General features: G+C 44.2%; 1 protein-coding gene across 6 annotated transcripts in view; it reads right to left on the reverse strand.

Moving 5' to 3' along the window:
• Positions 1–126: 126 nt before the first annotated feature.
• LOC124476295 (suppressor of tumorigenicity 7 protein homolog) overlaps positions 127–24,301 on the reverse strand; it is a 28,660-nt gene continuing 4,485 nt past the window's right edge. The window contains exons 2-16 of one of the 6 annotated variants that reach the window (XM_047033354.1): positions 22,355–22,390; positions 11,473–11,555; positions 10,976–11,135; positions 9,854–9,908; positions 9,165–9,280; positions 8,922–8,997; positions 8,614–8,768; positions 8,050–8,147; positions 7,131–7,260; positions 6,628–6,700; positions 5,952–6,054; positions 4,884–5,034; positions 4,317–4,409; positions 3,775–3,914; positions 1,084–1,303 (exon numbers count right to left, since the gene is read on the reverse strand). In XM_047033354.1, coding sequence (XP_046889310.1) covers positions 1,208–1,303; positions 3,775–3,914; positions 4,317–4,409; positions 4,884–5,034; positions 5,952–6,054; positions 6,628–6,700; positions 7,131–7,260; positions 8,050–8,147; positions 8,614–8,768; positions 8,922–8,997; positions 9,165–9,280; positions 9,854–9,908; positions 10,976–11,135; positions 11,473–11,555; positions 22,355–22,390 — 1,565 coding nt within the window. In that variant the 3' untranslated portion in view covers positions 1,084–1,207. Of the gene's footprint in view, positions 1,304–3,774; positions 3,918–4,316; positions 4,410–4,883; positions 5,035–5,951; positions 6,055–6,627; positions 6,701–7,130; positions 7,261–8,049; positions 8,148–8,613; positions 8,769–8,921; positions 8,998–9,164; positions 9,281–9,853; positions 9,909–10,975; positions 11,136–11,472; positions 11,556–22,354; positions 22,391–24,301 lie in introns of all 6 variants that reach the window. The other 5 variants (XM_047033353.1, XM_047033357.1, XM_047033356.1 and 2 more) reach the window with 5 other exon arrangements.

Consider the following 24,301-nt stretch of genomic DNA (forward strand, 5'->3'; position numbering starts at 1 on the left):
AAGCTCTCTCTTGGAAGTCGCTTTGGACAAAAGCGTCTGCTAAATGAATAAATGTAAATGTAAAGGACACATAGGTGGACGCTTTGGGGAAGTAATTAAAGTTCAAAACCCACCTTGTCCCCCCCCCCCCCCCCCCCAAAGAATAAAAACATGAGTGAGAATGTAGTCAGATATCGTGACTGAGTCTGCACAAATGTGCATGTTTTTGTGCATCTGTTTTATATTAAATAAGTACACTAATTCAAAAAGAAAACACCAGTTGGTATCAATAGTAACCAAGTGAAAATGTTGTAATGCTTTGGATTGTTTTGACAAACTTTTACTGAAAGAACTAAACAAAGACCTGTCAGTTCAAAACACGTTTCATAGTCCAGTCTTCTTGGTCCCTGGTGTTCTCTGCTCTTTACCTTCGCAGATGTGTTTTTCCAAGGTAATGATTTTGAGGAGCAGGAAAACAATGACACACCCTCTGTCCAACATTGTCAACAATATTTAGTTACATGTTTTCCTGGGGATATTTGTAACAAATAACGAGAATATGAACCCTGTGAATAGTAAAAGAAAAAAAAAAAGTTACCATGGATACGAGCAAGCAGGGGAATGGCTTCTCCCAGTACTGCCTTTACCCATTTCAATTTGTTATCTGCTTAGAGAAATTGGTTTATCAGCACATCCTTGCAATTCTTTATGATATAAATATGTCAGTGTGGGTTTAGTGTTGTTTTTGGACCAGTATTTCCTGTAGATTGTAAATGTTTGAGCTCATTCAATCCTGTTACCTTGTAGACTTGGTTGCACCAGACACTTTCATGTCTGCTCCTGGGCTGAAAAGCTGGAAGATGTAACATGATCCATCTTGCATCTCACTTCTGTCTACAAATATTTGTTTCAATTAAAATGGCAGGCCAGAAGCTATGTTGCAGCAATACACAAAAGGTCCTTTATTTTCTTTTTTTTCTCCACTTTTTAATGATGGCAATTGATCACCTTTTTTTTGGTACAACAAAAATGGTTTTACATGAGATTGAAATCCCCCCCCCCCCCCCCCCCCAAAATAAAACGTATCAAAATCAATTTCAACTTTTTTTTCCCTTTTTTTTCTTCTCGTCACCACACACGATCAATCTCTCTCTATTCGTCTGTCTGTGTGTCCACTTTCCAAAGACGTTGGCACAAAGGTCAGTTAGTTCAATCCGGATGTGTCCAGTCAGATGCGTGTGAGCTGGTGCCACAGGCTGGACGGCAGGATGCTCTCCACCTTCTCCATGATGAAGTTGAGGGGAGCAAACAGGGTGCTGAGAAACTAGAACCAGAGAACAGATGTCAGTGCCAATTTCCCAACATACACATAAAAGGTGACCAACACATCACCTCGTTCAACTGAAACCTCGCTCAGTGGTCTAGCAGCCTCCATCGCACCAGCCTACTGGATATCCTGGCATGCAAACAACTTTACGACTAGGTTAATCCATAAATATGAGGCAACTACATGGTGTGACTTTCTCCCCAGCCCTCTGTGCTGTGGCCCAGCAGTGTTGGGCCCTCTCATGACTCCTCTCCTTGGGTGAAGTCAGACCCTCTTCCCTGCTGTGTTTTGACAACATGGCAGTGAGGGGGATAGGGGCTCCTTCAGAGGAACTCTGGTGAGTCATGGAGGCTTAGCTTTTTCAGATGCCAGATAAAGACGTCAGGGAAGAGACGGGGTAGGAAAAACCTCGTTGACACGCAAGAGAAAAATAAAAAAGAACCCCACCCCCCCTTAATGGAAATATATCTAATGTCCTCTGGAGAGACTTTCCAGAATGTCATCCCCTACCTAACGAATCAGAAAGAATTTCGATTCCTTTACTTTTTTCACATTTTGTGTTATCAACTTAATTAAATAATAAAAAAAAATACATACATTTCAGTGTTCAGGTCATTTAATAGTTTGGCAGAGATGACAGCTACACACCTTCTTGCACACATTGTTTTGGACAGATTAATGGAGCGTCAATCCATCAGGATATTCAAGTCTCCACATATTTGATGTGGTGAAAGTCCGGGCTTTGGCCAGGCCGTTCAAGGACATTCATAGGCTTCCTGCTCCGTCCGTTTGCATTGTCTTGGCTGTTTGCATCAGGTGGCCAATCATCCTGAAAGGTGAATCTTTGCCCCAGTCTGAGGTGGGTGAGCACTCTTCAATGATGTCCATCACTGACTCCATGAGTCTTTCCCTCAATCCTGGCCAGTCCTCCTGTCCATCCCACTGATCCCCATAGCCCCACCATAAGGATGCTGTAAGCCAGGTGACAAACACTATCTGGTTCTTGTCAGCTGTAGTTACATTTCTGTCTCAGAAGACCAGAGAGTCATTTCCCTCATGCTCTCGGTGCTTTAAGTACTGTTTGGCAAACTCCAGGGAGGAGGGCCATCACTTGACTTAATTGGAAGTGGCTTCTATCAGATCTGGCAATGTGTTAAATCTCTAAAGAGTGAAGCACAAAGCACTGAAGCTTTATGGCAGTAGCTGCTGTGTTTATGGGTCTCTATTGCCTGGTTAATTAGTCATCGTAAGATTTTTTTTCCCGTTGATATTTCAAGAATTGTAGAACTTAAACACTGATACATTTCGCGGGACGTTGATTTTTAAGGCAGGATAAACGGAATCCACAAACAAAACAAGTTGAATCTAGTCTCTTCCCAATCCATATGCAAATGATCACCTAAGCAATCAGTATATCTGAGGTTTGCACCTGACAATCCAGTGCATCTATATGCAAATTGCATCTTCAGACGACACCCTTGGAGTAAAGAACACATTGAGTAACTGAGGTTTACCCGTCGAAGTCTTCAAGATCGCTGCTTCCTTCGGCAACGGCAATGAAGTGAATCCATGTTTATGCACAGGGCCCTAGCGTGCAAATGGGATGCTACCTTCCCTCACTATTGGAACAAGGCCAGCAAGCCTATGTGTGTGTGCCAACAGCACTCTGTATCACTTGAGAACCCCAACCAAAACAGAACAGGGGACGTAGGAAAAGAGTGTGGACACTCCACAGCGGAGAGGGAAGAGATTGGAGCTGCTGATAGTGTCAAGTCAGGAGGAGAGGCAAATGAGCTCAGGCACATTCCAGGGGAGTGGAATCACGCCGCAGGACCGAGCGTCTACAGGCCTGAGGGAGCTGCAGCGCCGGGCCGGGCCAGCGGAGGGGGCCCCCCAGTGGCAGCTATGAAACGCGCCCTCGGGCCCGGCCTGAGCCAGTGCGCGTTTGGGTAAGCGAATAAAGAGGCTGCGGGGGGCCTGCCTTACTACCGCCATGTGGTATAATCTGCACATTGTTCTGGGGAGAAAGAGCACCATGGTGTCCACTTCCAGTCTGAGGCCTGACATGAGGGCTGGGAGAGGGGATGCGAGTACTGACGTGTGACAGCGCTACGGTATCTCTGGTTTGTCTGTGGAGAGAGAGAGACAGACAGAAAGAGAGAGAGACAGAGAGACAGAGAGAGAGAGAGAGAGACAGAGAGACAGACAGAGAGAGAGAGACAGAGAGAGAGAGAGACAGACAGAGAGAGAGAGACAGACAGAGAGAAAGAGAGACAGAGAGATAGAGAGAGAGAGACAGACAGAGAGAGAGAGACAGAGAGAGAGACAGAGAGAGAGACAATGAGAGAGACATAGAGAGAGACAATGAGAGAGACAGAGAGAGAGAGAGACAAAGAGAGAGACAGAGAGAGACAGAGAGAGAGTGTGTGTGTCTCAGGGTCCTCTGAGCGAGCGGTTGGGAGACTCACAGCTTTAGCGAAGACCCCCATGAGCTCCGGGAACTGGTGCGTGAGGAGGGCCAGCATGGCGGTGAAGGAGCAGAGGCCGGCCGTGAAGAGAATGAAGAAGGGGAGCTCCTTCTTGGGGTACACCGACACCTCGTGAAACACTGCTTCCACATGAGGGAAGGCACACGGCGGGAGGGTCAACTGCAGAGCCCTCCGGGAGCACTCGGACCACACAGTCAATGAGCTCTGTTGGCGATTACACTCCAAGCATGTGGAGAACGACTCAAAAGACGAATGTGTTGATGATAAGTCTAGAAATCACATTCGGTACTCACCCCCCCCCCCCCCCCCCCCCCCCCCGCCTTAATTCCTCTTTTAATCGTTTTATCCTTATATGCACTACTGTAGCAATAACATGACTTCACATAAACCGAATACACCCACTATACTCGCACTGGTTTGGGATAACGTTGACGTTCGAGTGAATGCTGCCGCACAGACAACACAGGCAGACCGTGCCGATCACTTGGTGCGTACGGGCACCGGAAAGGAGCTTCTCTTACTTGGTAGCAGTTCTCTGTCAGCAGTCTCAGTGCAGATGGGGTAGGGGTAGAACAGGTGGCCTTTCTCCAGTGGGTATGGGATCATTCGAAAAGCTGGAGACACAAAGCAACCCTGGATCAGGCTCCAGTATCACCCCTGCTCCTATCCTGGGGCTACGAACAGATTCAATGGTACGGTACATGGAGTGTGTAGGCCTAATCCTCCCTCTGCCGTCAGTCGGTCATGGCGCTGTGGCACTCACTCGTTAGAGGGGGATCCCAGATGAGTGGGAGAGCGACTGTGTGTGCGTTGTTGCGTGTCGTCTAGAAAAGCAAGTGTGGGAGTCAGGTGGCTGAGCGGTGAGGGAGTCGGGCCAGTAATCAGAAGGTTGCCAGATCGATTCCCCACCGTGCCAAATGACGTTGTGTCCTTGGGTAAGGCACTTCACCCTACTTGCCTCGGGGGGGGGGATGTCCCTGTACTTACTGTAAGTCGCTCTGGATAAGAGCGTCTGCTAAATGACAATGTAAATGTGTGACTAAATGTAAATGTAATGTAAATGTGTGTCTCAGTGTGGAGCCACTCACTGCCCTCCCAGGTGCAGTGCAGCAGATTGAGAGCGCCTTCCACTCTCTTCCAGTGCTGCAGGTGGAAGAAGGCATAGGCGATGGCCTCGCTGTCCCCTCGCTTCAGGATGTGCTCTGGAGGCAGTATTAAACTTTTCATTTCTAAGAGGTACTGCGGGAGAGGGGGGGGGGGGGGGGGGGGGGGGGGGGCGAGAGAGGGGGGGGGGGGGGCGGTGGGGCGGGAGGGGGGGGGCGGGCGTCGAGAGGAGAAGAAAGGGGAGGCAGAGAAAAAGCAAAAAGGGTTAATGGCGCGACGCTATCTGTGCATGCAGGTTCACAATGTGCGCCGTGGCCGGCGGGGCAGATCACGGAGCGGTCTCGGTAGCGTAGGGATCCCTTTTCAAATTGTTACACCTGTTTCTTTTCCCATTGCCAGGGGTAAACAGTGACGTGGCGGCCTTTATCCAGGCCGAAATGGGAGCCCCGAGTGGGCCACGAGGGAACTGACCCCCCACCCCCCCCCTGGTGCCACTCCGTAACCTGAGCATTGTTTCTTTGTTTGCATTTGAGGAGCACCATGAACGCAAACGTTTTCGACACAGTTGCTACGTTTGTTTGCAGTTGTCGATGGGATCCATTGCATCGCCCACGGTACAGAAAGATGAGCTAGCGTTTATTAAGCCGACCGTGAAAAATCATGGAAGGTGACAACAACAATTGTGTTTTTTTTTCGTAGGGAGTTTATGGTTGTGAGGAAAGCTTTAAAAGAAAGTACATTCAATTGACCAGCACAGCTTTAACTCAATTGATGCACAAACAAGGTTTTTCCAACACACAACTGCTATGCACGTTCCAGCACTGTAGCTATGTCCATCTACTGTACCTATCTACACACAATGGCCGGGTTTCCCAGATTCGTTAAGAAGCTCTTAACGCTAAGAGCTTCTTAGGAACATTCTAAGAGCATTCTACAGCGCTCTTAGAACGTTGTGGTGGTCATTCGAGTGTCCTTTTTTGAGACTCGTTTCCTTGAGACCGTTTTGAGTGTAACTATGATGGCGGGTGAGAGGGGCGGGCGGGCGGGCTCACTTTAGGGACGTGAGGGTTGAACTCCACAGCTCTGTGTATGGCTTCCACAGCGTTCATCTCCGCTGTGCTCAGCCCCCGCCTGGACGCTGCCTCGGGAGAAAACCTGGGGAGGACGACAGCAGCGGGTCAACACACGGCGGGTCTGCGGGCGTCCGACGGGCCGTTTCAAGGTTTGGTGTACGCATTCCGCGAGCGAACACGTCCGCTCGTACGTCGGCGTCCGCATGTGCTGACGTTCACGTTACGGCCAACTGGATGTGAACACCTGATCACTGTACAGACACCCGTCTCGTTCCCAAAATCATATGCAGTCATATAATTTGCTGCCATTAGGTCATCAACACTTCTGGGAATATTTAGCGATAGACACTGCAACTATTATAGATACTGGAACTATTATGTACACACAAAACATATGCATACACACATCTGAGTCAACATGCTTGCATGCTGGTATGCGTGTGTAAGCCTGTTGTATCCCCCATATACCCCCAAGCACTATAGGTCAACCTCCACACAATACGAATGTTACTCACTGTTGCTTCTCACAATACAACAAAACCAGATACTCTGGGGGGTGCTTGGAAGAATACAATGACACCGCCTGACTTGGAAACAACACTCTGGGTACGTAAAGCAGTCCTGCCGTTATAACAAGGGGGAAAGTAATACTCACTTGTCAGATACCGCCCTGGCTTTCAGCAAGGCAGCTGTGTAGCATATTGTTGCTGATTTGGGTAAACTAATATCTGTGTGGAGGGAGACACAGCAAGCGAGGGAGATAAGCGACGTGACACGGTGAGGTTACAGTCATGGGAGATTTGAAATAGACAGAATGCTCGAAGGTTCTGGAGGAGATCAAGGAGTCAGGCTAATATCGCTTGAGTGTCACTTGACATATTCCTACCTAATAGTCACATTGACTTCATAACATTTGTATTCACTTTGAACTTTACTATGTCATTTTCATTTGAACATGCTTTGGCCTGGGCATATTTGGTCTATGTGAAATATAGTGATATAATATTGTAGCAGAAGGAGGAATACAGTTTAAACACATAAACCCCTTTTAAGTTTCGGAACCTTCCTGAGAGCTCCCGATGCAACTCTATGTGAATAATTGTGTGTGTGTGTGTATATGTGTGTGTGTATATATGTGTGTGTATGTGTGTGTCTCACCGTCGTACTTGGCCAGTACGGCCTGTACGTCTGCGTAGTTCTGGAGCTCAAGTAACGACTCTAGAAGGTTCTCGTGGATATTGAACATACTGAGGAGAGGGAACTCCTTCATTAACTGGAAAACACACAACTGTTGTTACATGTAATACCAGACAGGCGGTGCAAACACACAGAATACAAGCAGAGCATTAAATGTTTACACAACAACCCACCCACCATTAACCCCAACAACTGATTTCTAGCCAGCATTCCTTCAACTGTCTCTCCTTCTGACTTGCTATCTCCTGATATTGCGAGCACCTCTCTGGATGATCCACTAAGCCTTTGTTGGTTACAGATAATGCCATGACAATCATTTAAATTGCTGACACTTGATTGCTGCCAACACCAATGCCTGAGCAAGCCATGACCAAGAGGATAGTACCAAAGCTCTTTTTCTTAGATATTTGTTATTTTATGATGGTGTTTCTTTCATTGAAAGTCTGCCAGTCCTGTTATACTACTGCTCCCATGGGTCCGCTGTGGGTCGTTTGGTTCATTTACTCAGGCATGGTGAGGCAGCTAAGGCAAATCTTTAATCATTCCATGTGTCAGATTATGCAGCCAGGTGATGTACCTTTTGCTTGGTTAAACACTGAAATGTGTTAGCTACATAAACATGACAGTTAACAGGGTCCCTCCAAAAATAGTTCTTACTGAGCTACAAGCACAAAGTCCAGTCTGACTAAACCACTGTTATCCAAGAATGGCTATTTAAAGTGTATATACAAACGTGTAGCTAAACTGTGTCACGTGCGAATGACTTGTATGTACAACGGGTCTTTGAATATGCAACTAGTAAGCGTGTGTAACAATGTTAATCAATAAAACAATGTAAAATAAGTTTGGTGTTTTTTGTAGCAACATGGTGTGTACTTACGTCTCTCATCATTTTGACTGCTTCTCTTGTTCGGCCCAGCTTTCTAGAGCACATGGACAGTCTTCTCTTAATGTACACGAGCACATTGGTGTCCCTTCCTGAGACACATGGCAAACCAAGCATGAATAACATATACACACATACAATCCGGGCAACTTATTGCCTGATATGAAAGTTGGCAGCTTTAATCAAAATGATTTAGATGGTATTACTTGTGTAGTGTAGAACTTAGACAAAGCAAGTCAGTGTCTTTTAGTGGGGAACAAAGAATATTATGCAAGTAGAAAAAGAGAGACTATAGATATAAACATTTCAAGTGAAAAGGTTTGAGCTTTGTTAACTAGAGACTTGCACGGAAGCTTATAATCTCCGGAATATAAAAAAAAAAACCTAATGGCTCGAAATAAAAACACACACACATCTTAAAGCAGTCCCCTCCATATAATTCACATGTATATAATAAACTAATAGGATTTCCTGTCAAAGTGTCCCATCCGGTCACAAAGTATGTGTCTAGTTCTGTGATAGCGCTGGTGCCTATGCGCCCCCTGCCCCCCCACTCACTGTGCTGGGCCTCGTACTGCGAGCCGTGGTGCTGCAGCTGCTGGCTGCGTCGGTAGCAGCCCTCGCCCGCCTTCAGGGCCTGTTTGAAGAGCTTCTCGGCGTCCACGATGGTGGTGGCCTCCTCCTCCGCCAGCAGGATGTACGCCGTCGCACAGCTGTGAGGAGACAAAGCGCGGCATGACAACGCGTACGTCGGGGACAACTTGGGGCGTGGGTGAACTCGAATGTTTTCGAAAGCGCACTGGGTATGGTTTGGCAGTCTGCGTCTTGGTGTGCTGTTGACGATCAAGTCGGCTACTCGTACTTACTCTTCCAGTTCGAGGGCTTCATGTGCTGCAGAGATGCGGGCCTGAGGATTCCTCTCTCTCCATGCCTTCTGCATAACTGTGGGTCCACACACACGTACACGAAAACACTCATTATTGGAGGTTAGAAACTTAAAAAAGGGAGCAACTAAAAAGGCATGAATCGAAATTGTCAAGGAAACAAATCATGTCGTCTGGCTGCATTGCGGCCCGTGTGTGCGTGTGCGGGGTGCGTGAGGTGCTTACTGGCGTCGGCTGGTCGAAGGTGGTCTGAGTCACACGTAAAGAAGGTCTGATGGTCTTGAGCCGAGAGGTTCATGTCGTAGTACGTGAGTGGCTCTCGGCCCGTCACCCACGTATATCTGACACAAGCACACACACAAACACACGATTTAGAAAACAGTCAAGGATGAATATATACAAACTGTGGCTGCGGTTGATTTGCCGTCAATGAAAAAAGCGATGGAGATTCAGTGGGAGGTTGTGAGGGTGGCAGACGAGAGGGTGCGAGGAGAGGAACAGTAAAGAGCTGTTGGAAGGGAACTGATATTTACGTTTAGTCATCTAGCAGCGGCTCATATCCAGAGCGACTTACAGTAAGTACAGGGACATTCCCCCCCCCCATGATGTCATTACTAAATGTGGTCTCCAGCTGGAGATCGTCTAAATAGGTTTTAACAGCGACTCCCTGTGACATCACATCCTGCCATTAGAAGATGCTCTCCTGGGAGCCACTGAGTCCCAATAATGGGCAGAAAATCAGAGTGGGAAATAAAGAGGGCGACAAGCAGAGGACTAAAAAGAGAACAAGACAAAAAGGGAGGGGGAAAAAAAGGATGGAATAATGACAAATCAGCAGTGGGGGAAGAGTTATGACATTGTTCTAGAGATTAAATCTGTTCAACCAATAGAGAGCGCTTTGCCATGTCACTCACCGGTTATACTCCGCCCCTCTAAATAAATTCAGTGGATTTCGCCATACTTTACATTCTATGGGAGAGAGAGGTAGATCTTGAGTGTCAGGGGATCTGCTTGCATTTTTTTTTCCTATATTAAAAATGAATGGTAAATGTTGCTTTTAGTTCAACACAGACAGCAAAATATACCAATTCAGTTTATCACTCATGTTGATTATCTTTGTACCATTCGGAAGTAGTCCATTAAGATTCTTTAGAATACTGACAATGAAAAACATTTGATGTACACGCCGGTAAAAATAACACGGATTATAAAGAGGCGTCATCATTTGACATTTCGCTCCTCTTCTCCAAAGAATGGGAGATTAGGATGGCAAATAATTACAAAGCCTTTGCAACAATCAGGCCTTGTTGATTCAACACAGCTCATGATAATCCTGTTTAATCCCAAGTGTTTGGCTGTCTGATCACCAGAACAGGCGCGTGGCATTCTGACTGGGGTAGTGAGTGTGATCGTCTATGCTCAGGAAGAACATGCTCTATGAAACTGTGGTATTATGTGTTGGCAAAGATCTCTACTGCTGACCTTAATAGCTTATTGTGGTATATCACATTGGTGTAAACAACTGGGATGCTAAGTTCACTCAAACTAACAAAAGGTTTCGTTTGTTTACGTCATTATGGTGTTGTTCTCTTGCTCTGAATGAGAAACTAAGGAGTTCACAGTCCTAAGGGAATTTCAACGCACAGAACAATGTTATTTTTATCACATGTAGTTCTAAAATGGTACTGCACCATACTGTTCACCATGGTGTTTTTGTTACATTCCCTTGTGTTTCTGTGGTCGTCAGCAAATGACGAGCAAGACTCAAGATCTGCGCTACAAGATATACGTTTGCAAGTAACGTTAATTTTAGTTGCATTTACTTGCGTCAGAGCGCAGTGCTGTTGGTTTAATGTGACTAGAATAGACCGATCTGTGCTCCTCACAACGCAAGTTGTTCATTTAGGTTTGATTTATTTGTTTCAAAATGTGATGCTGTTGCCTTACTGTGAAGGGTGAATCTGAAGACTAAATATCATACAGTACATGACTCTTTTTTATGAATGATTCACTTGCGTAGGTAAACTCTTTCGTACCTGATACACTTTGTCGGTTGGAGTCTGCATCTCCGTTACTGGTGTTGGAGTTGTTGGGGGTGCTGGTGTCCACTCCCCCCAGGAGAGGGCGCAGGTGGCTCACCGATACCTGCTCGATGAAGGAAGTGCCGTACTTCCTGAAATACCACCACTCAAATATCTTCACAGAGGGGAGACGGACGTGTTAGAAAATGTTAACTCTGTGTTGCATTACGCATCTTTCTGTTTACATAACTCATGCATCATGATTATTATCTGGTTATTTTTCACGGATCGTTTCCGGGCCGGGTATAAAAAGCAAATGCATAGAATCCACCGTTATCTAGTTTGATATACAACCCCAAAAGTTTACAAACTCTTACAAAGGAAACCCAAAGTCTTTCGGGGCAACTAAACTTATTAGCCATTCAACAGGGAGGATTGTGTCTACTAATCCACTGTGGCCCTTTCTGAAAGACAGTTACTGCTGTCTTATTGTAAATATCTGGAAAACTTACCAGAATAAGGCCTGATATCAAGGAGGATGTCCCCGTTAGAGCCACGTAGAACTTGGGTGTTAGGGTGTTGAGAAACATGCTTACTGTGGAGACATGGAAAACAGAATGCTTTGCAATAAAAGGTTTGAAATCAGGTTGATCATTAGTTGCACTATAAATGTGTAATCACATTTGCACAGTGCCATCCAAAAACTTTTTTTTTTGCCACTATTCTATATGCAAAACCTTAAACAAATAAAAACATTGACTACAAGTTTTTACCCTCTCAATTCGTTTTTTTTTCTGGGAGTTTTTCCTCGTCTTTCTCGACTGTTTCGATCATTTCAGGAGCAATTCTATGGGTGCATGAGTAGCCCTCTGTGACATAGTTTGTAAAAAGGGCTATACAGATCAATTTCATTTCATTTTTAACTAACGTATTGATTTGGCATGATAATTCAAGCCCGATCCAATGTTGGCCAGTCAGTGAAGTAGGGGCCCACAGCGTTCTGCACTGAGACCCCCCCACACCCCCCTGAGATTAGAGAGACACTCTTCCCATAAGTGTGCAGGCAGGATCCGTCTGTACAGTAAAACTCTACCAACAACTGCTCAACATTCATAGGCTGTTTTCAGGGACAATGGTCTCCTTTGTGTTCCTTTTTTGTAGCAGCCTATTATTCATAGGCTACTTCTGCAAATGACTTATGTCAAGTCCATAAACTACAATGTACTTGCAATTACTTTAAATAGCATAGCCTATGCCTGTATGTAAATTAGCATAGCGTTCATTATTAATCATGCCACTATTTAGTTATTGGACACCTTATAGCCCAGTGGTCAGTACATTCTTATCCTCTACAAAAGAGCATAATATGCACATTAGTCTTACAACAAGGAAAAGGATAGAGCATCTTCATTTGTATTTCTATCCCTGCTTTCCTGCTCTCAATCTGTACCACTCGATCACTTCCCGGAAACAATAATACATATCTGCGAGGAGACAAATAGAGAGGAGTGGATGAGAGCAGGGGGCGGGAAGCTAACAGGCCTATTGGGATGCTTCCTCCTCTCCCTAACCCAGACTATGGTTCTCCTCCACTGACACAGCCTGTGAACCCTCCGTAGACACCGGCAGCTGCCTCCTTGCTGAGGCTTGATCTGGCGGTGAGGATGTTCCACAGCATCTTGGAAACCCGTTCTGGGCCCCTCCCCCTTTCCAAGTCAGTGAAGTCAGACCTGAAGCTACCACGCAGTCTTGTCACTCCCCCAAAGAACTCCAGAGAATGTGTTCATGTCCTGGCTTGAACCCTCACAGGGCTTATTTCCACTGTCTGGAGTTTGAAATGGAGTACGTGTTGTAATTCAGAAGGGTGACTCATTTAGAGCATTTCAATATTTCAAATAACTAGGCCTACACCGCCAAGCAACTACTTGGCATTACACATAGTAACAACATTTTAGGTGCATAGTTATGTAATTGCTGTATAGTTACACATTGCTAACACCGTTTTATGTACACTTAATGTAAAAGTGTTCCCAAATCAAGATTTATGTCATACTTAAATGAGCACGTTAGAAGGAATTTTCTTTCAGATTGCATGTTTGCATGAGCTCATCAGCGATTTGCTGTGACAGTCACAGCAAACGATGAGGGAGAGTGCATTTCTGGGTGATGCAATGGCTGAGATGGCTCTGGATACTTAAAATGCCAATGCCGAATGTTTCCACTAGATGGTGGCTGGAATTGACAGAAAAAGGCTGGGACAAAGACACTACTCAGGAGGGTTTCTCCTCCAGAGAGAAAAGAGCCCAGGCACATGCACTGCTTGTTTGGCAGCTGGCTTCCATTCAGTCCTTGGAGTGGGTTTTGGCATCTCGAGAGAGAGAGAGGCATTCTAGAGAAGCCATAATTGAGTCAGTGACACAGCAGAGTTGCAGGGAGGACAAGACAACCATTCAAGCCAAAAGTGAATCTGAGGTAAAAAACATACTTGGATGAGATGAACAGGTCTTGCGTGTGCAGGTGTGTACTTCCAGATATTGAGGAAGTCAGGTTTCAAAAACGACCCGTTTCAGTAACTGGGGTCTTAGAATCCGCTAATACGGACAATATTAGCGTGAGAATATTATTGTGAGAAGCAAATTGCACTTTGTTAGGATTCTCAGACTGTCCTGATTAAGAACCTTTAGTTACCGATGGTTTGACACAATGCCTTTTTGATATAATGTAGCTACATGTTTCTCATTTAGTCACTGGGCCATCTGGAAAGATGACGCTAGACTATATTTTGTTTAAGCCCCAGATTTATTTAAAACGTTTTAGCCTTCTCCCAGTGGCTTGGATATTGACAAGACAACCACCAGGAGGCATCTGTGAGTCCATTTAATAGTTTCCAATTAGTAAAAGAGCAGCATTTCTGATTAATATTAGGCTATTTGGATTCAGATTAAACTAATTTAAAGATTCTCGACTGAGGGCGACAATGCAAATAGAAGGTGTTACACTACTACAATCTTATCATTTTGGTGTGTGTCACAGAGTGACTGCAGCAGCGAAACATTTAGAATCATACAAGATGGATCCTGGGCTGTATTGTGTTATCCTTATTTATTTTTGTATAATTTTTATGTCTAAAAATGCACAACCACTATGTTCAAATATTAGAATACTAACTGCAAAATAACACAAGAGCAAAAAACAAACAAACAAACAAAAAAGGCACACAATGTTCAATATTATTGTAAAGAACATGAGAGTGAGTTTGCTCTCAAATTAAGGACTTTGTGACTCTTGGAAAAGCTTAATAGGCTTAAGACCTAAAGAGGAAGACACACCCTACCTCCTATAACAATTTAGAAGTAGCAGGGGGGGGGGTTGCCTGACCATAGAGACAGAAATGACATGCCGTCGTGTAAATAAGATAAATAACAGAAGGCCATTTAGTTTTGTTAATAAAAGAGCAAGCTATAGACCTGTTTTATAGGAAAGGTAACCTTTAAATGACTTATTTTGTAATCTGGCGCTATGTAAAAAAAATGTATTCAAAAATCAATTATGAATTTATATATGTTTTTCCCCAGTTTTCATAAACTCTATAAGAAGTATTATTGTACAACTTCATAAAAACCATATTCTACAAGTTGAATAGGGTGTTGGTCACCAGTCTAGCATTCCACTATGTTTATGTTGACGCTAGCATAGCATGTTATGTAGGTACTAGACATCAATACCACACTTGTTATTTGGTTCTCCACTCTCAAGGATTTTGAATTTTCAAATGACAATTCCAAAAATGTTAAATAGCTACTAAACTATTTGAGTTTAGTTTTTTTACTGAATTCTTCTTTTCATAATTGAAAGAAAGATCTCTGCAACATGCAGAAGCATTATCAGCCCCAGATAATAAATGAGAAACATGGGCTAGTCTCTGGTGATAGCACTGTGCCAGAAGTATAGGTCAGGGAATAAATAGGATATCAGCCTGAAAATACCAAAGGGACTTTTAATGAGGGTCAGTCGGGAATGCTATTCTGATGATAATGATCACACACACACGCGCACGCACACACACATACACGCAGTAATGGCATGCAGGACAACACCAGCTATATTTCCACCATCTGTAGTACAGGACCACATTTGACAGCCCTTTTAAGCCTCTAAAAGCTAAACTGTCACTCTGTCTCTGCTGGTAATTCCTGTTGATGTTTACGATTTCAAACAATTAGAGCTGGCCTCCTCTAGCTGTAGGGAGGGGCTGGCTCTGAGTGATGGACCCACATACAGCCTATTGGTGCTTAATGACCTCCGTGACCTTTGGGGAGAAGATACAAAAAGCATGTTGATGAATGTCTGGCTTTGCCAGTAAACTGTATGAAAAAACTAAAAGGTAGGATTACCATAAGGACTCTTACTCTTCCATAAGGAAGTCAGGGATGCAGATAGTGTTGGTGAAACACCAGGCTAGCTCTGAGCAATGAGAACTGGATTGATATACAAGTCGCCCACACATTTACAGAGCCTATGTTTTATGCAAGGTGCTGTGCTTGTGACTCAATCTCAACAGCAGATAGCTGGAAAAAGCACTTTGAGTCCTCAGATTTCCGCTGTGACTCTTCTGCTGTGCCGCACCCTTAAAGATAAATCTGTGATAGCCCAGCAGTAGTCTTGGCTCCTGGTTCACCCTGGTGCCATCAACCACAACAGGTTAATTAGTCAAATAGACCGATTACTGGCTTTATGCTAACAAGCGCTGCAGCTGGTGCTAATATGGCCCAGTGGACACGCAAACACAAAACAAATAGACCAATCCCAAAACATACATCCATACATGCTATAATAATACAAACACACTCACACAATAACAATAGGCCCAAGCCTGCACACAATGGAACCTGTCAACTTTGTGAACACAGACACAAGCACCAGCCACCTGTTGTGATCTACAGAAGCACAATTCTAAGACCACAGCCTACCCAAAAGGGCCCAATACAATGCTCAGCCTAGCAATATCCATAATTACTGTACAGCTTACAGAGATAAAATGCTTATGCTCCATTATGTCCTAATCCACACTGATATCTTGATCAACAACACGCATAAAAGGCAAGAGAGTACAATGTCTGTGTCATGTCGATTAAAACAATCATAAAGATAGTTCAGTTCAGTTGTGAGGCCTGTTCTCCCGCAACAGTATACATGATTGACAACTAGACAGTCCAATAGGAATACACACGTCTGCCTCCTCTTGCAGCTTGGTAGTGTGTGCGTTTGTGTGTGTGTGTGTGTGTGTGGGGGGGGGGGGGGTTGCAGTTCTTTTAAACTAACCAAGATATCCTGCTTTAATGAGGGACTACAGCATTTTCTTAACTCTGTATGAAAAGGTAACCATGACAACTCCTCAATGACCCTTTACTACCACACAGGGTAAGTCGCTGTAGAAGACACAAAGGCATTATGGTGAAATACTGGCAACAGCAGTAGTGTCACAAGTTTCAAAACAAACAATTAGAAAGTACAAGGACCTGAGCGATGCTGTGTTCAACTCAACACATTTCCATAGTCTAGCAGACAATTTTTGCCTCAGTCATACTATAGCATCACTGAATAAACCTGCCTTTGCTTCTCAAATGTCGAGAAAAAATGTAAACAGTTTATTTCTCATGTTTAAGATCTACATTAAAATTAAATAAACTAGTGCACAGTGCTTGTGATGCAGTCAGTGATTAAGACATCAGTGAAACTCACAAATAAAGATTACTTGAACTAGATAGTGCAGTGCCCATGATGCAGTTCTTGTCATTGGTTTTGGTACCTATATTTCTCGGATCAAAATTGGAATCATGTCTTCTCTGAAGTACTTCAGTACCTCCACATCATCTAATCTAGTCACTATGCACATCATAAAAGCAATTTGTCATTATTTTAAACAAATTGCCAATGCTCTAGTACATTCATGCAAATGAATATGTAGCCCTTGTTTGTCTGCATATGTTACGTTGATCAAAATGTATTATATTGGTTCTCTGTTATTCGAACGAACATTGTTCCTGTCGTATACCCGTTTGTGGATCGCTATGTCCATGCCTCAAGAAAACGACCAAGGAAGCTACAGTGGTAGGAATAGTGCCCATGTCTGTGATGCAGGCAAGATTGACATCAATAAACACATCAATTACTGTAACAAAATTCAATGATCTATTCTGAAAGTATTCACTGAATATTGTCGGTCTGTTAACTAGCCAGCATTTCATCCGTACAGAAAAACCTTTGAAAGCAGTGTATTTATATGCCAGCAGTCAGCACCGATAACCTGGCCATATTGGTTATAAAAGCAAATTTGCTTCCAAATAACAGTAGGCTAATAGAGTACCCAAAATGTATTTGTGAATTGACAAAAGAAAGGTTGTCCAGCAAGTGATGATGCGTAAAGCAAATTAAAATCAAATCCCTGTTGTCAATCTAGGCTAAACCATTATGATTTAGTAGTCCATGGCTCTGGTTTAGTGTACACAGCATCACCTGTAGCCTAGCTAATAACCTTCCAGCTACACTTACTGAAATAAACCATCCACTTTAAATATAAGCTTTTGTCAGTTATTAAGCCAGTATTTCATCAGTAAAATAGTCGGCTCGTGAGAGAGCTTAGTGCAACTCATTTCAGCTCAGGATGGCAAGTCGAGAGTATGGTTTCCACCCATATCCCCGTATTTGAGAATAAATTAGCGCGTCCTGTTTTGAATCAATACGGGACGGGTTTTGTCCCGTATTTTCAGAGTTGTCTTCAACGCAGCATCCCATGCAAATCATCCCATCCGCATTCTGTGAAGACTCGTCCTATTCGACCCCTGATTGGGTAATACTTGCTGCCAACGTTGGTTTAATTACAGGTTCACGGCCAATCAGAGTCAGAGGAGGGCGGGTCTCTTGGCGGAGAGTCGATTTGAAAGAATGTTGGAGGCAGCTCCAGATACCCCCCGCGTAGCAAATAAGAAGTACACTTATAAAGGAAGTAGGCTTGACTTGCTCCAATACTGCACACTACTACTTCTGGTCCACTGATGTTATCATGTTCATGATGGTATCAAAGCATTTGTTTAATTAAAAGTTAATAAGTTATGGATTTGTTAATTTAATAAGTTAAAAAAATATGGTTCACATCTCACAAGTTCCTCCAAAAGCCTATTGTTTGTGGTCTCACTGTCAAACTTTGTTGGCCTATGTTTATTATCGTCATAATCAGCTATGACGATATGACCACTTGAGTTGTGATATAGATATACTGAGGTCATCGGTTCACACTGATTTCAATAGCAGATATATTTTTATAATGTCCATGTATCAATCTCAATATTTTTACGAGAACGTTTTAAAGTTGTGATTTACCACCACTGGCACATCATCGGGCCTGTGGTCATCGTGGCCCCGAGGGGTGTGGCCCCCGGTGTGGCCCCAGCTGCAGCAGGCGTCCCTTATTTTTCTGTATTGAAGGTGACAACCCTAGTCGAGAGCAGAGCAAATAATTTATTGGAATGCTGATCCAAACATCGTCAATCTCGGCTCCGCACCCAGTTGCATTATAAAAAAGACACTTGCAAAATATGAACTTTGCAGAGTGCCCAGTTCTTGAGATATCCGTCGAAAACTTGCTGCCCTAAATTCCCATTCACACACACAGACACACACACAGATTCCTGACATTATTAGAGAGATAATCAGAGTAATCCTTAAAGATCCTGTAAAGCAAATTCCATGATTTGCTTCTCAGTACATTATATACGTGTGAAATGAGTTCCTGAAAGCATGTGCAAAGCGCGAAAACGTTGTCGCACTGAAATGTGGAGTTAAACGTTGAACAGTTTCTTTTCCGTTTTCAGCTCAGGTTTTGGAGCCAAAACCCGACCGATCTACGTCACAGCGACCGATCTACGTCAGATCACAGACAGCTGCATTCTGTTACTCAGCTGGTACGATACAAAGACAAAGTAATTAACACATAAAACACTCAGAGACTGCAGGTAGGTCTGTTCTGATATCTGCAATTGATTTAGCGAGTGTTGCTGTTGTTGCTGAATTCAATAAATTCGAGGGGGCAGAGCTTCAGCTCCTTCAGGCGACACGCCCCCCCAGTCTCAAGCAGAGAAGACTGCTGATTTGCTCACAATTTCAAAGCCTAATTTAACATACTTGTCTGTGTTTTTATTTCATTTGAATTTGGATGTGTAGTAAACAACACATTCTTCTGTGGTGTGATGAACTTAAAACTAATTTCCAATTCCACTTTAGAGGATCTCGATGGCTATGAATGGTTATGATTATTCAGCCAGTCCTGCTTACTGAAAAATTAATACCATTGGTAACATTTGTTGTGTACTGGTCTATGCAGTCACTACTGACAATTAATACAGAAGAAAAAGGGGTTCTTGACCAACATCTCAAACCCTTAGTGTTCAAATCCTACACCTCTCTACAGAAGCGCTGTAGAACCGACAACCGACAACTGGGAAGGAACACCAAATATGTCAATGTTTAAATAACTCAGGGAGCATATTAACCAATGGCTGGGAATACGAAGGTCACAAATATTTCTCTCTTTTACATTTTCTGACTTACAGTGTGAAGTTTGCAGGACACAAATAGCAGTAGTCAGCAGTTACCACAGAAACCCAACCCTGTGCCATTTTGCCACTCTTATGACAGGTAACCACGGCAACAGAGACAGTTGGTTGCCATCAGAGTCACTTTCCCGCTGTCTGCCATTTTCCACCTGCCATTTTCAGTAAACACTCAAGCAATCGTCCAAGATCTGCAAACTCTAAAACTAAATAAACCCACATGGCACAGTTGTGGTCCACAAGTTGTAATTGAGTTAATGAACTTGCGCCAACTTAAGAGTAAGCAAATTGAGGTTATGGGTAAAGTTTATGGGCACCATTTCAAGGAAAATGGATACAAATGAAAGTGGCCAGAGATAAAATGATATTCCCACTTCCCAACATCCTGTCTTTATTTTAATTTGTTTTACCCATGATAGTTCTATGATATAGGCATACAGGTATATTGTCTTACCTAGATACATCAACTCTGCTCAATTGTGATAGGGATTTGTTATCATAGCTTGGTCCCAATGGGCTTTCACAGCGTTTGGTCAGTGGATCCTTCACAGATCATGTCTAGATCTGTTCTGCACTGAACTCCAACCACCCACAGGCATTATAAAGGCTGCACGCCCGCTGTTTTGCTGTAAATATGCAGAGTGAGATTTTTTTTTTTAAGGAATCCGGTCATCATCTTTGAGTTCAGACCAAAACATAGCCTACATCTTAGAGAAAACTGAACACAAACGATTGATTACTCTATTGATAAAAGAGCATTGATTGTTTTTACATTTACATTTAGTCATTTAGCAGACGCTCTTATCCAGAGCGACTTACAGTAAGTACAGGGACATTCCCCCCGAGGCAAGTAGGGTGAAGTGCCTTGCCCAAGGACACAACGTCATTTGGCACGGCGGGGAATCGATCCGGCAACCTTCTGTTTTTGCATTGCATTTGGTGAGCTGGTAGCACAATAGATGCGGGGGATGGTAAAGGTGTTTTGGTTAGAGACTGGCAACAGATACAATTCCGACAGAAGGAACTGGATGTAAAATGCAATCTCTTGTGTTTACCCAGAGCAGTGAGGAGGGAAATAGCTTGGGCAATCACTCAGGTTGAACATATATTTCTGATAGCCAGTGAAGGTTGTTTTTTTCCCCCAGTCTGGATGTGGAAAGTATGCTCTAAGTGCTTTAAGTGTAGCATGTGGTCAGATGTGTCCACTTTGAACAGTGTTTGTCCATTTGTAGTTTGCGTCTAATGGTGCGTTTAGGCCTGTAATATTCTGCTTTCCAGGCCGACACGAGTGCAGGGTCCCCCGCTCACATCAACCGGTGCGGTCACCTTGATGATACCAGTGGGGGACAAAACCTGTGGTCACCATGGGAACAATACATCTAGAAATATCATCAATTGTTACTCAACTCTACAGGCACAATTCAAAGACTTGAATCTCACACAGGAATTCCTGTCTCATCACTACCAAAACTCTTATGGCTATTTATAATGAAAACACATACAGAACTATATTTCGGCGAGTTCAAATCCGACCACACTTTATGACAGATATCGTATAGAGGTATAGTTTTTTCTATATAAAGAAAACAAAATATCCCTTTTCTAGACATTTCTGTGCTGTTGTCTTCCTTTCATTATCGGGATTAACAAGTTAATATTATGTGAATCTCAAAAACAAGCTTAAAGCTGTCGGTTATCACTCAGATACTTAAAACTGACATACATGCACACTATTCAACAGCAGGTCAGAAAGACCCTTGCCAAGCTTCTGCCGGGCATGAGTCATGGAGCTGTAGATGCCACGATCTCTAAACTGGAACATCATTATTCACTGAAGAGTAAAACTCCTAAGATGAAGATCAAGACAACAGTATGAGGCGTTTCAACAGACCATGCCGGAGTGTGGCGATGCCAAGTCTCAAGTCATAAGAAACAGCTCTGCCTGCAAGCTTGATCTGACTTTAAACCCACGAGGGGATCATCGTTCCATTGGTTCTGCCTCTGTGACCATGACAAATTCATTTGAAATAGCGTAGCCCGATGCTATTCATGTCATCGAGCAGGCACACGAGCCGGGCATCACAGAACAAAGTCCTTTCACAGGGATGTGAACCACATGCAGATCAACGTTTTTTTAGGGCTTCATTGAGGTCCCCCGAGCAATTTAGCTATTCAACCAACATTGCTCTCCCAGATCTGGTCCTAGCATTGCCTTAGCAGGCCAGCAATAAATATTACGTTCACCACCTTCAATGTCACCTGACCTAAAGGAACAGAGATAATGAGATGTGGCTGCAGTGAAGGCACGAGGAGGCTGAAAGAAACAGCCAAAGCATCTACCGGCCAAAACCATCATGTGTAACAGTCCAGTACATGGAACACAAAGACACAGTAAGAGTGTGTCTGTTTCAGACAGGCAAGCCATTCCATTCAGTTGGTACATCAATACACACAGCAGACCCATATAAACGTGAGATCAACATGGAGCCGTGCAATAAGACTGAGGGATGGGGGGGACAAAAAGGGTGAAAAAAGGAGGTTGAGTAGATGGAGGTAGTGGGAGGGATAAGCGAGTAACCATGGATTTTTGCACAACCAGCTGTTATTGGTCCTTTATGCAAAATGGTAGATCCCCAGCCTATTTGCAATGCAATCTGTCACCAGGAAACATGGAGAAACAGGAAGAATAGAGGAAAGGGGGGGAAGAGCTCAAATGACAAGCAGGACATACGGTTCAAACACACGCAGAGAGAGAAACACACACAAAGGGGATGGTGGTACTTACATGAAGACTCTGTCCCGAACATGGCTGAGCTGGGAGCTGCGATGGAGATAGAGGAGGAGGAGGAGGAGAGAGAGAAGGAAGGGAGGGAAAGAGAGACAGAGGGGAAGGGGAGGGGGTTGGTGAGCAGGCAGCTACACAGCGGGGGTCATCAAAGCACACAATCCAGCCAGCCGGGCCGACCCTGGCTCTCAGACGCCCAGATGGTCCTCTCCACTAGCCGCTACACAGTCTTCCCTCCACGCTCAAACACGCTCCTCTCGGCAAAAAAAAACACACTCTCAGGTTTGGCTGCAAAGCTGTGGACCTTGTGCAGGAACAGGACCCCCCCCAAAAAATAAAATGAGATCCTTCACACAAAAGGTGCGCGTGTTAGAATCCAGAGATGTAGCTGTAGCAGCTAGCATTAGCCTCGGCTTGTTGTCTCCGACGGTCGTCAATCCATTTGCTCTACTGGTCTGTCATTGCTCTTTCTCTACACATCCACGGAGCGGGGAGCAAACAGGGGCTGTCCTGGTGAAGGGGGAGGGGGGGGGGGAGAGGAGGAAAAAAAAGCTAAGAGCAGCTACTGCAATCCTCAGGCCGCGGCAGCCCTGGAACACAATGGCTATGCAAACACAGAGTGACGTCAGGGACACTGCTAAAAACTGCCTGACTGGTGATGCTTGGTGAGAGGGATGGAGGAATTGAGAGATCGAGGGAGGGGACGGTGAACTGAGGCACGGGAAGTAAGAACTGACCAATCAGAACTGGTCTATTACACACAGACACACACACACAGTCTTCAGACACACTTCTCAGTGGAGGACCAGCGTGGGACACTAGGGTAGACTTTGGTCTGGCAACTCCTTAAATTGAAATGAATAGGATGCCGGCCACCAGAATGCATACTACAACTGCACAAACACACAGGCACTTATGTAGCCAACAGTTATTCCATGTAGGCCTATGCAGGGACTTCATCCATACAAGTAGACTTATGTAATCAAAGTCCCATCAAGCACAACATTTGTTTTGGTTATGATGACCGTCATACTATATAACCTGACCAATGTTACTATTACTGGTTCCAAGTGCAATATTCTGTATATGTATTGTCTCAATATCATATATTTTCTTTCTCCATTACATTGATGCTTTGTGGTTAAATATATAACATATATATATATTTTTTTATATGTAAAGTCACTTAGTTTAGTGTAGAAAATAAAGTTTGGATTCTTACCTATTCACTAGGCTATGTCACATGCATGTTTGCGCTTGTATAACCAGCTCACAGATACACCTATACATCAAAATTGCATCTGTATAGTGTTTGCATATATGTATGTATGTGTGTGTGTGTATTTGGTACTGCACCTTAGGTCAGACAGCCCAACTAACCCACTCTCAAGGAGGGGGTGATGGGGTGAAGCCTCAGCTCTCTTTGTCCTCCACACACGATCACGGCATCTTCCCTCTCTAACTCGTCTTTGTCCCCCACACCCCCTTCCTCCTATCCCTCAGCCAGAGGAACCCCGCCACACACCCCTCCTCCTATCTCTTAGCCAGAGGAACCCCCCCAAGCCCCCCTCCTCCTATCCCTCAGCCAGAGGAACCCCCCCTCCTATCCCTCAGCCAGAGAAACCCCCCCTCCTCCTATCCCTCAGCCAGAGGAACCCCCCTCGCATCCCCTCATGGTCACGCTAATTACACTGGGGGCTCGCCGACAAACTGCACCAGGAAAGGAGGGGGAGAAGGGGTAGAAGTAAAAGGGGGTCATTACTGTAGGGCTGCAGACACTAGGGGTGGGATAAAAAAATCAATTCACATTTGAATCACGATTCAGTCTTCTAGCGATTCACATTGATTCACAAATGTAATTTTTTTTGATAAATCTCAACAAAATTGTTAATAGATTTTTTATTGATTTGTGACCCCAAGAATCGATTCGAATCGAATTGTGAGGCA

This window comes from Hypomesus transpacificus, chromosome 14 (assembly GCF_021917145.1).
Source record: "Hypomesus transpacificus isolate Combined female chromosome 14, fHypTra1, whole genome shotgun sequence".
Taxonomy (NCBI): domain Eukaryota; kingdom Metazoa; phylum Chordata; class Actinopteri; order Osmeriformes; family Osmeridae; genus Hypomesus; species Hypomesus transpacificus.